The 17,295-nt window shown below is 28.8% G+C and overlaps 3 protein-coding genes across 4 annotated transcripts; 2 read left to right on the top strand and 1 right to left on the bottom strand.

The window, feature by feature from the left end:
• Nucleotides 1-111: 111 nt before the first annotated feature.
• Unc-76 (fasciculation and elongation protein Unc-76) lies at nucleotides 112-4,821 on the top strand. 2 transcript variants are annotated; one of them, XM_035089629.1, is made up of 8 exons: nucleotides 112-555; nucleotides 709-958; nucleotides 2,711-2,836; nucleotides 2,912-3,071; nucleotides 3,147-3,258; nucleotides 3,350-3,679; nucleotides 3,768-3,833; nucleotides 3,996-4,821. In XM_035089629.1, the coding sequence occupies exons 1-8, from the start codon at nucleotides 450-452 to the stop codon at nucleotides 4,010-4,012; spliced, it is 1,167 nt and encodes a 388-aa protein (XP_034945520.1). In that variant the 5' UTR covers nucleotides 112-449; the 3' UTR covers nucleotides 4,013-4,821. The 2 variants fall into 2 exon arrangements, with proteins under 2 accessions (XP_034945520.1, XP_034945519.1); XM_035089628.1 differs by having other exon boundaries at nucleotides 3,147-3,261.
• A 279-nt stretch (nucleotides 4,822-5,100) lies between these two features.
• On the top strand, nucleotides 5,101-10,363 carry Upf1 (Upf1 RNA helicase). Its single transcript, XM_035089605.1, has 5 exons — nucleotides 5,101-5,353; nucleotides 5,426-5,681; nucleotides 5,987-6,264; nucleotides 6,348-6,503; nucleotides 6,598-10,363. The coding sequence occupies exons 2-5, from the start codon at nucleotides 5,493-5,495 to the stop codon at nucleotides 9,326-9,328; spliced, it is 3,354 nt and encodes a 1,117-aa protein (XP_034945496.1). The 5' UTR covers nucleotides 5,101-5,353; nucleotides 5,426-5,492; the 3' UTR covers nucleotides 9,329-10,363.
• Nucleotides 10,364-12,213: 1,850 nt separating this feature from the next.
• Nucleotides 12,214-16,842, bottom strand: LOC118070798 (poly(A) RNA polymerase GLD2-like). Its single transcript, XM_035089615.1, has 10 exons — nucleotides 16,501-16,842; nucleotides 15,612-16,126; nucleotides 14,916-15,523; nucleotides 14,634-14,824; nucleotides 14,266-14,552; nucleotides 13,986-14,154; nucleotides 13,771-13,914; nucleotides 13,402-13,711; nucleotides 13,209-13,324; nucleotides 12,214-13,111 (listed from the first exon to the last, which is right to left on the bottom strand). The coding sequence occupies exons 2-10, from the start codon at nucleotides 15,801-15,803 to the stop codon at nucleotides 12,933-12,935; spliced, it is 2,196 nt and encodes a 731-aa protein (XP_034945506.1). The 5' UTR covers nucleotides 15,804-16,126; nucleotides 16,501-16,842; the 3' UTR covers nucleotides 12,214-12,932.
• Nucleotides 16,843-17,295: the final 453 nt, after the last annotated feature.

The raw sequence follows: 17,295 nt of genomic DNA, 5'->3' as shown, positions 1-17,295 counted from the left end.
TGAAAGTATATTTGGATAGATTTTTGTACAGTAAAGGGCTCCAGATCATTGGATACAGTTTTGATGTACGCTAAAGCGCTGAAAATACTGGCTCCAAAAGGTCTAACGTTCCCCACCAACATGTTATAACCAGTCTGGGTGACTCGCGTTCTCCCCTCTGAGTCACAGGAGTCATCAGTCGTTCTGTGAGTTTTATTGAGGGTAACTCTCTCTTTCTTACTTTTTCAGTGCATTTTGTTTTCTTTTATTCGGCCTGTATGCTGCGATAATTGTGTCTGTATCAATTTCAAAATTAGTGAAATGAACAAACGCTGTTAATTACGTGAATCTGTGTGGAGAAGATTAAACATTGGATTGGGAGTGATCTAAAAAAGAAGATCAACTTAAGAAGTAAGAACTCGTCAATTTGGGTCTCAGCATAATCTAGTCTACCCTGGAGTTGGTCAATAATGAGGGACATGGCGGGTAAAATTGCTGAATTAAAGTTTGAGGCTCCTCTTGCACGATTCGAGGAAGAAGAAACTGCTAGTTTAAAAAATATGAACTTATTAACAGGTAATCAATAATTTCTTTTTCTTTATGCCCATTTAATTATTCAGAAACCTTTTGAAGTTGGACTTAAATAATTATATTATTTTTTTTCATGTTATAGTGTTGAATGTTATGATTATAAATGTGCTAATTAATTTTTTATATTTATGTTGATAGAGCACTTGTTAGAAGCAAATTTAGAGGTGAATTTTGGAGAAAACCGCAATGATAATGATCCCCAAATACATGAGAATGGCACAGATATTTTGCAAGAAGGAACATTCAGTCCTTTTAGTGGAAGCTTGGAAGATCTGGTCAATACGTTTGATGAGAAAATAACATCTTGCTTTCGAGATTATGCGACAGATGTAGAAACTCTTGCTCCAGTCCAAGTAAGGACTCAAGAAGAGATAATGAATGAGTGCCAGTAAGTTTATATCTTTTTACACTAAAATACTCAATTCATTAAGCAACTTTTTTTAAGACTTCAAAGATGTTGAAGAAAAAATATAATGAAACTCAGTTATTGGTAGTTAAAGTCATCCGACCAAAGCCCATTTGTGGCAGGTACTTTTCGCACTCGGTCATAGCCCAAGTACAGTTGAAGCTCAGCCGAGCACGAAATCGCACCTGCAGCCAACTGCAAAATACAATAGGGCCCTTTTTGTCTCTTTGAATATTTTTGAGCTGTAAATTGTATTCATTAAATCAAAGTAAAGCCGCCTCCACTACTTATAGTCTAACGTTCACCGTTGTGTATTTTACTTTCCTTTACATAATAATTTATTTATTTATTCATTATCACTTTTTGAAATTTCTTTTCACATAAATTGTACGAGTATTCTATCATTCAAAATATTTGATTATAAATAGATAAATCAATCAAAATTCATGTAAAATAATTAAAAGCTAGACTTACGTAAACTTTCAAGTGAATCAATTTCTCTGACATGAAGCCATAATATATTTTAATATTTATTTTACAGTAAATATTTATTATTTTTCTCAACAGTTACGTCATATTAAAATATAATTTGTGCTAATATATATATTTTCTTTGTTTGACGTTGATAATTAAAGTTCATGCTTGAAATCAACAATAATTTAAAGATAGAAACATGAAGAAAATCAGTTAGAGTTCGTGTTTTTACATAAGTCAGTTATCTTTCAGAGTAATTGAAATTTTTTTTTTTAATGAAATCTAAATTATAATAGTAATTTTTTTCATGCATTTCAGCAATATAAGTATTTGTATGTGTATGGAGTACAGAATAGAATGCGTAATACTCAAGTTCCTGCGTGTTGAATAGAGCACAACGTCAATATTAGCGCGCGTGCGCGTATCATTGATTTTAATACCAACATGTATTTTTTTTTTTATTTTTTTTTATTTTAGAAGAAGCACTAATACAAATAATAACATAAATTACAATGGCTTGTTAAAATTGTTCTCTTAACGTTAAAGAAGGTAGAAGCTAATGAGGTCATCAAGTAGTTCAACAAATGATGAGATAAATCTCAAATGATACATTTATCCTGGAAACATGAGAGAAATATATGTATTGAGTTTAATTTACAACTCTCCCGATAATTTATTGATGTATTTCTCCTGATAATTTCCCTTGGTTACCCATGATTAACGTACACGAGCTACTGATGATGAGACACGCATTATGGTTTCCTGCTTGAGATGAAGCATCACGTGATATTTTAACACGAGAAACGCGCGGGATTGACCTCGATCCATTAACTAGCCGCAATAGTTGCTGACTACAGCATCTTATTATATCTTTTGCCTTTTATTTCTATTCAATCTTGTTCGTTTTATCGTTCTTTTTCAATGTAAAAACTTGTTGATTAAATAGGGCAATAGGTATATCGTTTGTATACAAACCAGAAAAAAATGTAATAAAATAAAACCACAATTACGCCAATTAAAATATCATTGAATACTTATAAAAATAGAAGCTTGATAAATATGTGCTCAAAAATAGATTAATTTTATTGTTAACTCGATTAAGAAATTACTGTTTACTTGAGTATAAGTACTATAGTTGAATCAAAAAAAAAAATCTAGAATTTTTTATTCATTCTGATGGATCATTAAAGCTTATTATAATTCTTGTTTAAATGGAGCATTCTTTCAAGATGATTCATTTCTTTATTTGAAATTTTTCAGAATGTGGTGGACAATCACGGGAACATTTGGAAGCATTCTACCAATAGACTGGAGTAAATCTTACGCAAGAAAAATGCATATGCCTGCATTGAATCTCAATGAAGCTCCAGTAGCATCAATGGAAAAGTGAATAATTACCAATAAAGATTCAGAGATGATTAAAGAAGACTTATTAATTTAATAAAAATTTTTATTTTATAGGCCTGAATTAGAAGACCTAAGTAGTGAAGATGAAGCAGTGGCTACTGATTTAGATATGCATGCATTAATATTATCTAGCAGCACAGATGCCACTCATAGTCCTGAAGAGCCTCTAAAAACTGCGGAAGAAGTTTTACGTGAAATAGATGATATTATGGAGGTAATTTCTTTTAATTCTTTTTAATTCTTTATCGTCATTAAAGAAATATTTAAATAATTTTTTTTATCTCAACAGGAAGAAAGTCCTTCATTAGAAAGATCTCCAGACACAGATGGATCTATGCTGGATACTGATGAAGTTTTAGAACGAAGCCGAGAAGTTCTAGGATCTCCGCTTTACGAGAAAAGTAGTGAGAATATTATATTATTATGAAAAAACTTTAATGCTCAATTGTGAAAGCAAAAACATGTTATCTTTATATATTATTATCATTGCAGAGTTGAAACAGTTATCATCAAGTGAACTAATCGGACTTCTGGGAGAAATGGAAGCTCTTGTAGCAGCTCTTAGTGAAACTTTAATTGCTGAATTGGCATTGAGAGATGAATTAGAATTTGAGAAAGAATTAAAGAATCAATTTATTTCATTACTTCTCGCTGTTCAAAATCGTAGAAGGCAACATCATGTTACGAAAAAACGTGGAAATGGAACCAGTCCATTACCCCAACACAGAACACTACAAGAATCGAAATATCTTACTACTGTTATTCCTTATCATACAGATAACGGGCCACCAAACAACCAAGCACTGCAAGTATTAATCAAAAGTAAGGATTTTTTAACTTAATGATAATGTGAATCATTAAATATAGTCTAAACAATATTAATTATTAATAAATGATGATTTATTTTTAGTTTTAAAAGCAATTAATGAAGACAGCCCAACCGTACCAACATTATTAACTGATTACATTTTAAAAGGTGAGTTTTTTAAATTAATTTTTTATTAGTTATACATCAATAATATGTCTTAACTAATAAATTAATATTAGACATATTGAGATGACCTAATATTGGAGTTATTTAAGTTGGAATAAATTATTGAAATCTTCAAGATAATTAATTGATGTAAATTTTTTTCAGTTTTATGCCCCACCTAGTGAAATAATGGGTTGGTTTAACGAAACGACTGGTAAATTTATTATAAATATTGACACGGATTGTCCCTAAACTTCTTGCCAACTTGCTTGCAGTCATCGTTGTATACAATTTATTTAGTTATTGAAATGATATATCTATTTGTTAAATAGCTATTGCTTATTTTCTATTTTTTGAAAATCAATTTCGTGGATGAATTGACCATTTTTTATTAATTGCTAAGCAATTATCGAGTGGTACAATCTTCTTTTTTTCTGTTCTAGTCTTTTATTTACGCTTTAAATATATCATGATACGTACATGAACATATGTATTCAAATTAATTGCAATGATTTTGACTACAACTTTATAATTTTTATATTTAGATAAATATCAATTATCGATCGACGATTACTTAGATTATATTTAATAATATAATAGAAAATACAATATTTAAATATCAAGTGAAGAGTGAGAAAAATTATAAGATACGCACTGACTATCTTGCACGGATTGAAAATTCAATGATTATAAACTATTATTATATCAACAGACGTCATGGATTGATTTACATTCATTTAAAATTACTTATGAGATTATTATTATAATAATTACTTTATTATTTCAACTAATTTTTATTCATTTTTTGAGTATCTGTACATATGAATGATAATATTTTTTACTTACTTTTTACGCTTCATAATAATTATAAATTGACTTTAATGTGAATAAAGTGTAGAGAATAATGTTATTCGAAATATCACTGTAGGGAGAAGAACCATATAGTTCAGTGTATTTGATGTATAAAATAAATCATTGTTAAAATCACTAATACAATAAATATATTCATTGTACTCTGCAATCTGAAATAAGAAATAAAATTGTATATTGTGAAATTATATAATTACAAAGGTTTATTTATTTTACCAAGAGAAAAAAAAACTTTTAAATTTGAAAAATTAAACCGCCAGATTTTCACCGGATGATAAAGTAGAAATTGAAAACAGATATATCGATATAACAGTAAATTTTTTATCGATCGAAAAAAACAGTCAATATACATAATTTTAGTTATAGTTTGTGTACACATTCAGAAATCAGCTGATGACGTAACAAACGACTGGCGCATATACCGCGAATAAATTGGTGGAAGAGCAGTAAGAAATATGGCGTAAAAATTTTGGTGGCCTGTTTTAATCCTCAAAAATATATATAGATATATACATACGTGTGTTACATTGATATTTTTTACTATTATTTCAATGTTAATTTTCAACGTTTACCTGAGTATACTAAACAGACATCAACATCGTGGTCGTTCTATTTTTCAATAGAACTTTAGTACAAGTGACTCGACAAGACACGTTTGTATTTTCATCATTATCATCATTATCGCCAACGTTTCGTGTCGGAATAATTACTGTTAAAATTTTTAGAAGTTGGATATAATTCAGAGAAAATAAAAGAATATAAATTTGAAGAAAAGAAATTTCGTTTAGCACAATGAGTGTCGATGCTTATGGACCCAGCAGTCAAACTTTAACATTTTTGGATACTGAAGAAGCTGATTTAATCGGTGCTGATACGCAAGGAAGTGAATTCGATTTCACTGACTTTACTTTACCATCTCCAAGTCAAACTCAAGCTTCACAACATGATGTGGTACAAAACCCACAAAGTCAAAATGTTCAGGTATTATTTTAATAAATAAATCAACTCTCACATATAGGACAATGAATTTTAGAAGTTTATAACCTTAAATTCTATTGGAACAATATTTTTTTTTATTATCGAAAATTTTTTTGCTAATATTATTTGAAGTTAAACTGAACTCTATTTTTATATTAATATATTTTATGTTTAATTTTCCTTATATTATTGTAAACAATTTTATCACACGACCTTGAGATCAAACTTAATCTCTGTAACATTTTTGCAATGTAACTAGTGATAAGGTGGCATATTTTTAATAAAAATAATATAAATAACAATTGCAGATTAATGGTACTAATGGAAGCTCTGCGTTAGACCTAAAAATATCTGGAGCAGCACAAAATTTAGCTGAGCTTCAGTTTGAAGAAGAAGAAGAGGAAGCTTATTACAATCGTGATTTACCCGAACATGCATGCAAGTATTGCGGTATCCATGAAGCATCTTGTGTTGTTATGTGTAATGTATGCAGAAAATGGTTCTGCAACGGACGAGGAAATACTTCTGGATCTCATATCATCAATCATTTAGTAAGAGCTAAACACAAGGAAGTGACATTGCACAGGTATTCTATTGTTCATGAAAAATTATAATATTTAATTAATGAAATTATGAGAAAGAAATTTTCATCAATTATTTATTCAATAGAGACGGACCCTTGGGTGAAACTGTCCTGGAATGTTACTCTTGTGCTGTTAGAAATGTTTTCGTTCTTGGATTCATTCCAGCAAAAGCTGATTCCGTGGTTGTGTTGCTCTGTAGACAGCCATGTGCTGCTCAAAGCTCACTGAAAGACATGAATTGGTGAGTTGTATTCAAATAGAATATTTAAATGGATGATGCTGTTGTAGCCATTTTTAACTTTTAATTAATTAATAAATCGTTTTTTTTTCTTTAGGGATCAAGAACAATGGAAACCTTTGATAGAAGATCGTAGTTTTCTTGCATGGCTTGTAAAAATTCCATCTGAGCAAGAGCAACTTCGTGCTCGTCAAATTTCTGCACAACAAATAAACAAGCTTGAAGAATTATGGCGTGATAATGTTGATGCTACGTTTCAAGATCTAGAAAAGCCTGGTGTGGATGAAGAACCTCAGCAAGTTTTACTGCGCTATGAAGACGGTTATCAATATCAGAATATTTTTGGACCACTAGTGAAGCTTGAAGCTGATTACGATAAACGCTTGAAAGAATCTCAAACGCAAGAAAATATCGAAGTACGTTGGGATGTTGGTTTAAATAAAAAAACAATCGCATATTTCATGCTGGCAAAAACTGACGGAGATATGAAAGTAATGCACGGCGATGAATTAAGACTTCGATATCTTGGAGAGTTGCATAAACTTTGGTCTGGTATCGGTCATGTCATAAAGATTCCAGATAACTATGGTGAAGAAGTTGGAATTGAGTTAAAAAATAACTCTGGTGCTCCAACTGAGTGTGTAAGTAATTTTGTGGTGGATTTCATTTGGAAAAGTACAAGTTTTGATCGTATGCAACTGGCATTGAGAAAATTTGCCGTTGACGATACATCAGTATCAGCTTATATCTATCATCGTTTACTGGGTCATGAAGTTGAAGAAGTTTTATTCCGCTGTCATTTACCTAAACACTTCAGTGCTCCAAATCTTCCAGATTTAAATCGATCTCAAGTTTATGCAGTTAAACATGCAATTCAAAGACCACTATCTTTAATTCAAGGACCTCCTGGAACTGGTAAAACTGTAACAAGTGCTACGATCGTTTATCAGTTAGTAAAGCAAAATGGTGGTCCAGTTTTAGTATGCGCACCATCGAATACTGCAGTAGATCAATTGACAGAAAAAATCCATAAGTCGAATTTAAAAGTTATAAGACTCTGTGCTAAATCTAGAGAAGCTATAGATTCACCAGTAAGTTTCTTAGCACTTCACAATCAAATAAAGAATATGGAAACCAATACAGAACTTCAAAAACTTCAACAATTGAAAGATGAAACGGGTGAACTGTCATCCGCCGATGAAAAGAGATACAGATTATTGAAGAAGGCTGCGGAAAAAGAACTTTTAGAAGCAGCTGATGTTATTTGTTGCACCTGTGTTGGTGCCGGTGATCCAAGACTACATAGATTAAAATTCCATTCTATCTTAATCGATGAAAGCATGCAAGCAACTGAGCCAGAATGCATGGTACCAGTTGTTTTGGGTGCTAAACAATTAATTTTAGTTGGAGATCACTGCCAATTAGGGCCAGTTGTTATGTATAAAAAAGCAGCAAGAGCTGGATTATCTCAATCGTTGTTTGAAAGGCTTGTTGTATTGGGAATAAGACCATTTAGGCTAGAAGTTCAATATAGAATGCATCCTGATTTATCAAGATTCCCTTCAAATTTCTTTTACGAAGGTTCTCTACAAAATGGTGTTTGCGCTGATGAACGCAAATTATTGAAAATTGATTTCCCATGGCCTGTACCTGATAAACCTATGTTCTTTTATGTTACTCAAGGCCAAGAGGAAATTGCAGGTAGTGGAACTTCGTATTTAAATAGAACAGAAGCATCGAACGTTGAAAAAATAACCACAAGATTCCTTAGATGTGGGGTAAAACCAGAACAGATCGGAGTTATTACTCCATATGAAGGCCAAAGGGCTTATTTAGTACAATATATGCAATATCAAGGATCTCTTCATCAGAAATTATATCAAGAAATAGAAGTTGCAAGTGTTGACGCTTTTCAGGGTAGAGAAAAGGATATAATAATAATGTCTTGTGTACGATCTAATGAACATCAAGGTATTGGATTTTTAAATGACCCAAGGCGATTGAATGTAGCATTGACACGTGCTAAATACGGAATTATTATTGTTGGAAATCCGAAAGTTCTGTCTAAGCAACCTCTTTGGAATCATTTGCTAAATTTCTATAAAGAACAGAAAGTTTTGGTTGAAGGTCCATTAAATAATTTGAAAGAGTCAATGATTCAGTTTGCAAAACCGAAAAAATTAGTTAACTCAGCTAATCCTGGATCACACTTCATGTCTACGTCTATGTATGATGCTCGAGAAGCTCTTATACCTGGATCTGTTTATGATAGATCAGGGAACCAAATAAATGGCAATCAGAATCATAATCCTTATTATCAAAGAAACGTTCCTTTAGATATGTTTAGCAGAACTCATGATACTATTAGCTATATCAGTCCCGAAAGGGCTCAAGCTGCAATGAATAATGTTCCTGTACCTGTAGGGATGTTTATGAATATGGCACACGTTCCTCCACGATTCTACAATCAACACCAGCAAGCTCTAGCTGCTAGACAAAATCAGAGAAGTCGAAGACAAACTGGAATTAAAAAGGTAACACCCAGATTGGGTAAGTTTAGTCAGTCGGAGCAAAACACACAACCTTATAGCCAACCAGGGTTACCTTTGACTCAAGGAACTACCCAAGGTATGTCTCAACCAGGCTTTAGTTTATCTCAGCCAGGATTGAGTCAAGCAGAATTATCTCAAGATTCATTTGCTGTTGGTGATTTCCAATCCCAAATGGATGGATTATTATCACAAGATTCGAATTATCATGCCGATCGAAGCGGATTTTATCAAGGAGGACAATCACAACCTGGAGGACAATTTTCCCAACCCTACTGAGGTCGTTTAAGGAAGGCTAAGCAACGCATTTGCCATGCAATGTCGCGGGAGCGACTGAGAAGGCTCGTTTGAAAAATTCTTCTTCAATAAAAATGAATTTAAACATCACTAACTGATGCTAGAGAACGGTACAATGTTACGGCAACTATCAGGAATGAAGATTGATAATTTTTCGATCGAGATGATTGAATATTTCATGGTCAAACTTGAACGATTATGATAATTGTGAGTTTATGTGGATGATTTTTTAAAGAGATGGATGATAGACAGCCGTTACCGTGTGAGCGATAACTTTAAACGAACATCAGAAAGTAAGAAAATTGAATTAAAAACTACAAACGGTTTATAACAACTTTAAATAATCGATAATGATTATCGATGATCGAAGGAGAAATTGTAATTCACTGGTTTACAAACTTGGAATCATCTTTAACGATATCATGACGAATCTGACAACATATTGTGATTGAAAATTTATCATTATTGCTAGATTTCGTGGTGTTATTTTACAAAAAAATATTTTCTTTCATTTATCCGAGGAATAGTTTCAATTATGAATAAATTTTTGGTTTGAATATGAAAAAAAATTATCAATATCAGTTATTTGATTAGTTAGTGAATGACAAGCTGTTAAGGTTTGTGATGGTATTGAAAAATGCTAAATACTAGTGAATTCATCACGTGATCCAAGTAATGAATATCAACTTAGAGTATCCTTCGATAATCATTACTTCAAATAAATTTAAATTACTTTGATTCTATTATGGTTATCTTTATTGTTACTATAGTTAACATTTTAGATATCATTTATTATAACAATGTATAATTATAATTACTTTGTTAATTAATTGGTTGTAGAGTTTCATTAAGATGACGGAGTAAAAAAAAAAATTTCTTCATAAGGGTACTTTTTTTTTTTTTTAATAATAATAAAGTGATGACGTATCAAAAAATGTTGGAGAGCACAATAGATAGTAGTTTCATATTTTATTTTCAACCAATCGTTTTTTTTTTTGTATAAAGTTTAAAAAATACTTACAGATCTTTAATTTATAATTTTATTACATTTATATTTTATTATTTGATTATTATATATGATGTTTTTGTATTTTTTTTTTATTTCCTTATTGGGAATTTAAATTACAAAATACAACAAATTAATTTTCAACACTTCGTCATACTTTTGGAAAATTTTTTGCAAAAAAAATATGAAATTATTGATTAAATTGAGATTTTTTTAAACATTTTTTTTTTTTTCTATTCTAAATTATATTTTAGCACATTTAGATAAAAAAATTTTAAGTACAAGAAAAAAAATCACTGTAAAAATAATGGTACCAATAAATGTGATGTAATAAAAAAATAAAATTAAAATTTCTATTTATTTAATTTATTTAAGCGATTTCAAAAATATATAAATAAAATTTACAATTACTTCAAACAATTACTTATTTAGTTGATTTAGTGATTTTTTAATCTACAAACAAATCAGTATCATAATTAATTTCAAAACCGCCTACAAGTAGTTACAGCGCCACACTTCCGGTCTTTAGAATTATTGCATTCAATTGTTGTTTATCTAACGACGCAACAGCATGACCTATTGTTTTCGCACGTGTTAATGCTCCATTTATTTTCGTATAATTTTATATTTATTAGCTAAAAACAAATTAACAACTAACAAAATATTCGTCATAAGTAATAAGTTTACAACAATATAATATTCGATCGGGAATTCAATCACATGAAATTAATAAATCGATCAATAAAAATTGGCGTCGGTTAACGCAAATAGTTTTAACGGTTTTTCGGAGCGTCGTTTTAATCAGTATCATGTTTTCCGCGAAATTTTTATTTTCGTTAATATAAAAAGAGAATAAATGTATGTTTGGCCTGAAAAAAAAACATGGAACGTGTGTTTATGGTATTTATTTTATTTTTTTGAGTATTTTTTCTGCATTATTCAATTATAAATTACAATTATTTAAACAATATTTTACTTCATTAACACAAGGATTATAAATATACAGCAGATTTAAATCAATTGACTCTAATAATTATGTGGAAGTCTGGTGTTAAAGATTTTTATTCCTCTATTCTTTTTTTTTTTAATGTTATTCAATTCTTTCTATAATTTAAATAAAAAAATTCGTAGACAGCTGATTAAATAAAAGTAGATATTCAAAAATAGAGAAATAATTATCTATTCAGACTTGATCAAATTGTATTATTTTTGGACTTATTAATTTACACATATTGTTTCTATTTGTACAAAATAAGACAGTAAATGAGTTAACTTAAATATTTGAATAAATTAGTTGAATTCTTCAATCATTAAAATGAGTTTAGGTATTGTTTTATCGTAAATTAATTAGAGAAAATGAATAATTTTATTATTCTCAATATTTTTTTTTTTTTAGATTTTATAGAATTTTTTTTTTGTTTACTCCTATTCTATCTGATTTATGTTTTTCTATGTAATCTGTTATATCTAAATATACCAAAGTCCATTAAAGTAATCAAGAGTAAATTTACAAAAATTTATAAAATTAATTGTACGGATTATAAGCAGATGATTAAATAGTTAGATTTAATAATAGGCTTAATGGTATTTATTTATTTATTTTTTTTTTTGGATTTTTGACTTCTTCCTCAAAATAAATCTGAAAAATATTAATATTAGTACGAAAAATAATACAAATTTAGTTAAGATAGAAACAAATACTAAAAATCTCAACTGGACTAAATAATATTTTTTATTATAAATAATTATTTATCGATTTTTTATTTTTTTTTTTTTTTATTTTTTTGTATAATTTCTGCGTAGAGGAAGAAGTACTTTTGATATTTCTTACGCTATGAAATTTTTTTATTTTCCAGATTCAGATGTCAAAAAGATGAAACAATAGTACTTTAAATTCTCGTTCTTAATCATTTTAAAATTTTTTCATTTTTATAATTTTTTTTTAGTTTTTTTTTCTACTTATATTGTTATAAAATGAGTTTTTTGAATAATGAAATTATGAATTTATTCTTATGAATAATTTGATTTGAAATATTTAGAATATCAAGGCACTATGTTGATTCTGTTTGAAACTAGATGTTAAATGTTTCCGAAAAGTACAAAAATATAAATATATTTTCTCAATAATTGAGACATTCTTTTTTAAACTGAACTTGACTTTATAAATCGTTCACTTCAGCAATAAATACTGCATTCGATTATAGCCTATCTTTCTTGGCTGTTAAATTGCTGATCGATGAAAAATCGATCCAAACTCATCATTTGATATTGTTTTTCTTATCCAGCTCTTGCTTTTTCTTTCTTATAGTACGAACAAATAAAGGAATTCCTATTCCTGATATATTTTATCAAATCATCGAAAAGTAGCCATTCATCTTGTATAAATATTAGCAGAGCCTTATTAGGTTTAATCGCGATTATCAAAATCACATTGATTCGCATATATATGACACGTACAAAAGACTCTAAAATAGGAGATCAAAAATTTCTCCTTGTTTAGATATCCTCAATAAATAAATTCCTACAACAATTAACCGAATTGAGGAAATAATAGAATTATCAACATTCCATGAACTTCAATCAGTTTGAAGTCATTGCTCTAAAATACTCATTCACAGGTGGTACTTGATTAACAAAAATGCTAGCTAAATTATTAGTTTTTTTCAATGTTTCATATGAACGAAAAAACACAGCTTTTATTCTTAAGAATACGTGATAGTCGTACACTGATCTTGCGGTATTTGTCAAGTCAAATGGTTCTGAAAGTTTTTATGTTATTATTTTATTTATATGTTATGATTTTTAATCATAACAATAACTATCAATGTAAATAAGAAAATTCAATCCATAGCTTACCTTCAATGCAAAGAAATTTCCATTGATGAGGATTATTTTTTAATGTTCTTGCTTGTTGACAATCTGAAATTAAGACTCTTCTTGCCAGACGAACTGATATCGCATATCTATCATATCTGAATAATTTCAACAACAAAGTGAGTTTAATAAAATTAGATAAAATATTATAAAAAAATAATTTACTATTACTTACTTAAAGTGTGCATAATATTTGAAGAATTCTAATAATAATTCTCCAAGTGGTTGTTCATTTATTTTTTCCATTTTAATTTCAAGGTCTTCATGAATATTGATTGTGTGTACATCAGAATTTGGATTAAATTTAGATTCAAACATTGTTTGGAGACATGGTAAAACAGGAGGATCTACACCACATTGTAAAAAATGAATTACCATTAAGGCTAAGGAATAGCTGGAGATTGTCATATTCTTGGCATCATTTATATTTTGACTTTGAGCCCATAGTTTGACAATCAACACCAACGGTCTCACTCGCCAATCAACTGAAACCATTTATAAATTAGTTACTTTTTTGTAAATATTACTCAAGCAACTAACTTACTTCGAGAATAACAGTAGAGCATATGTGTGTTACGTACGCCCACAGCATTATTACAATTCAGATCAATATCAAGCTTCTGAATGGCATCTTTAAATTTCAATATTGGTACTTTTGCTTGAATTAATTGCAAGTCTTGGATGAAATCTATAGATGAATATTTATTATATATTGATCAACTATAAATATTTGAGAAAAAATTGAGCAAACAGTCATACCACAGTGTCCTAGGTAATGCATGAGAGCATCTAAATGAATAATAGCTTCAGCTCGTTGAATTATTTCTGCATTTCTAGTTAACAAACAAATATCTGCATCACTGCTATTAGTACCAAATCCATTCATTGTTGATCCAACTAAGAATAAACTAAACTTTGGAAACATAGTCTGTCAATTCAATAACTTTTTTATTAGTTGTTCACTTTTATTTCATATTCACTATTCTATTTTTAAAGAGTAGATTTTGTAGTTTTTAAAATAATTTTTTCGATAACAAACCTTTATAAAAATGAACAAATATTTCCATAATGTTATCTTCTTTTTGAACGTTTGTTCATTTTGTTGATTTTCCATAAACATTTCCCATATTTCTTTTGATAAATTATCCCATTTTTTTGACCCAAATAGATTTTTAGGTACCTCCTTAACTTCAATTAAATGTGATCTTGCAAGATAACGATCTGGCGGTAGATGAGAAGTTGGAAGTACATTGGCAAAAGTTGGGACAAATATGTTCATATTTCTCCTCTTTTTTTGATTTTTTTGTGTTGCTGGGCTATTTTTATCTATACCAACATCCATGTTTGTTGACTTATTCATACTTTTTATAATAAACCTGTTCTAATTATCATTTCTAAAACACTTACTTGTTTGGACCCTTTTCTTCCCTGGAAAGTTTTGATGAATTTGTATCCGCATAGGATAATTCGAAGCTGTTGGATAAAAACCAAATATCTGTTGATTAGGAAACTGACTAATATTTGGGATATTTGGTAAATGTCTTGAAGGTGTGTATCCCATTGTTGACATTGGATTTGGCCAGATGTCTTGAAATTTCCTTAAACAAAAATCAATATTCAGTTAAAAAGAATCATTTCGAATAAGTTGATGAATTACCAACATTTAAGTACAGTAAATGTGTTTTTTACTTGATATTTGGCCTAGCATTAGAACCAATTGACTCTCGATCATCTGAACTCTCAGCATGATCAGACTGATGTTTATTAGGTGTAGGAGATCGTGAACTAAATCCACTATCACAATTATAATTATTCCTATTTTCTTTATGTAGTGGCAAGTGATCTTTAAGTGTGTTTCGTCTGTTTGATCTGTTATTCCAGTTTTGTTTTTTTGTGGATCCACTATAATTACTAGAGTCATTATTGTTGCTGTTGCTATTATTTTTGTTACTGCTGCTATCATTGTTGATGCTAACATTATTGATACTATTATTATTGCTAGTATTATTTTCATTATTATTAATATTGCTATTATTAATATTATTATTATTATTATTATTTTTATAACTATTATTTGGATTATTGTTGCTGTTGGTATTGCGATAATTGTCATGATTATTGTTGGTGCCATAACGATTATTGTTGTTGTGGAGTCGTGAATGGTAATTGTTTGGTGATGGCATATGTTGACTGTTATTAGTGTTTCGTCGATTCCAATTACCACCTCCATACGACTTACGAGCTCGTGTATTATCCACTCGCATCATTGGATATAACTCTATAGGACGCGTGTTGTGCTATATAAATAAAAAATTTAATTTAATTTTATCGTTAATTGTATAAGTGGTGTGTTAGAAATTGATAACGTCAATAGTGTAACTTTACCTGAGTTAATCGATGTTTATTTGAATAATTGCCGTTAGTAGAATACGACGAGATTCTACGATCAATTTGATGGGGATCATTACTAGGATTAGGAGAAGGATGGGGACGAGTTTGTACAGGACATTGTCCATTTGTTTGTTGACTACCAACAACCTGCATCATTATAGGGGATGGAATAATAGCTTGGTACATAGTCAATGATTTGAATAAAAAAATATAATTTTGTTTAAGGGCATGGAAATTGATTATCAACTATTATTATTCATTGATAGATGCATAATATTGATTTATTTTGATATTTTTAAGTACCTTTATTCTAATAATATGTATATTTATTTTTAAAATTAAAGTAATACTAGCAATCAATGCTTTTAATTCTTTTTTTATTGTTTAATTAAATTATTCATTTTAGAGCAATGTATTTTCAATACAGAATGGGATAGTGGATTATTCAATAAGTAATCAGTCGTTTTATTTATTTATCGTTAAAAATCATTTATCTGATCCATCGTTTCCTGAAAAAAATTAATTGTCAACAGTAATTTCTTCTTTATAATTAGCAATAATTTAGTAAAGCCTGTCAGATAAAATATTGAAGTTATTCAATAACAATTTATGTTCATTCAATAGAAAATTAAGGTTAGAATGATTGAATAATGGCATTAAATGTTTTGGAGTAAAGTTAATTTAAATTCGAAAAGTAACGACAAAATAGGAAAAATTATTATAGAAAATAATTAATGGAATTTAATGTTAGTATATTCCTTCATAAAAAAAAAATAAAAACATTATTTACATGATTTTTATAAATAATTTAACTTTTAAATAGAATAATAAACGAATTTTCACTAATTATTATAAAAGAAATTATTTAAATAATTGTACTTACATTTATTAATATTAGCAAAAGATACCATCAATCACAATGGTTATTTTTCAAAATTATATTCTTGTATTTTTGTAATGTATTTATTCACTTATTTATTCTTTTTTCCACGTTTAAATTAATTATTTATTATTTTAAATTGTTTATTCGTAACCTCAGTAATATTTTTATTTCGTTTTAATTATTTATTCTGTCTAAAAAGTCGTACGAATTTTATGAAAATCGTTAATATATTTCTTTTGTTCACGACTTGGTCATATCCTAATCTGTACTGAAAACCGTTCGAGTTTTTCGATACCAACACAAACAAATTTTTTCTCTCAATTTAATGTGAAGAAATTACTGTTGACATTTATCGTCGAATGTCAAAAATAGATTGTTTGGATTTAGATTTTGCCTATATTCGTGAGAATTAATATTATGATGGCGCGCAAATTCCAAATAAATCACATTTTAAAAGATATCTCAAGATAAATATTCCAATGTTTACATAAAAAAGTATTAAATTTTATTAAAATATGTCACATTTAATATACATTTCATAAATACGTCACATTTAATAACAATTCTTAGATAAACCACTACCATAGCCCCACATTATGGGAGAGAAACTCTCAAATCATCAACATTTCTCAATCCCTAATTCTAATTGATGCAATAAATTTATTTTATAATTAACATTAGGATACATTATGTTCCTTATTGCATCAATTACATTACAACTATATATAAATATATCCAACACAAATAATAGCAATATATTAATCTTTAAATATTTAAATAATTTAAAATTTTCAA

The sequence above is a fragment of the Chelonus insularis genome, unplaced genomic scaffold (genome assembly GCF_013357705.1).
Source record: "Chelonus insularis isolate UGA/USDA-ARS -01 unplaced genomic scaffold, ASM1335770v1 contig_68_pilon, whole genome shotgun sequence".
In the NCBI taxonomy this organism is placed as follows: domain Eukaryota; kingdom Metazoa; phylum Arthropoda; class Insecta; order Hymenoptera; family Braconidae; genus Chelonus; species Chelonus insularis.
The sequence above is the reverse complement of the archived record's forward strand: the minus strand, read 5'-3'. Positions and strand labels throughout refer to the sequence as shown.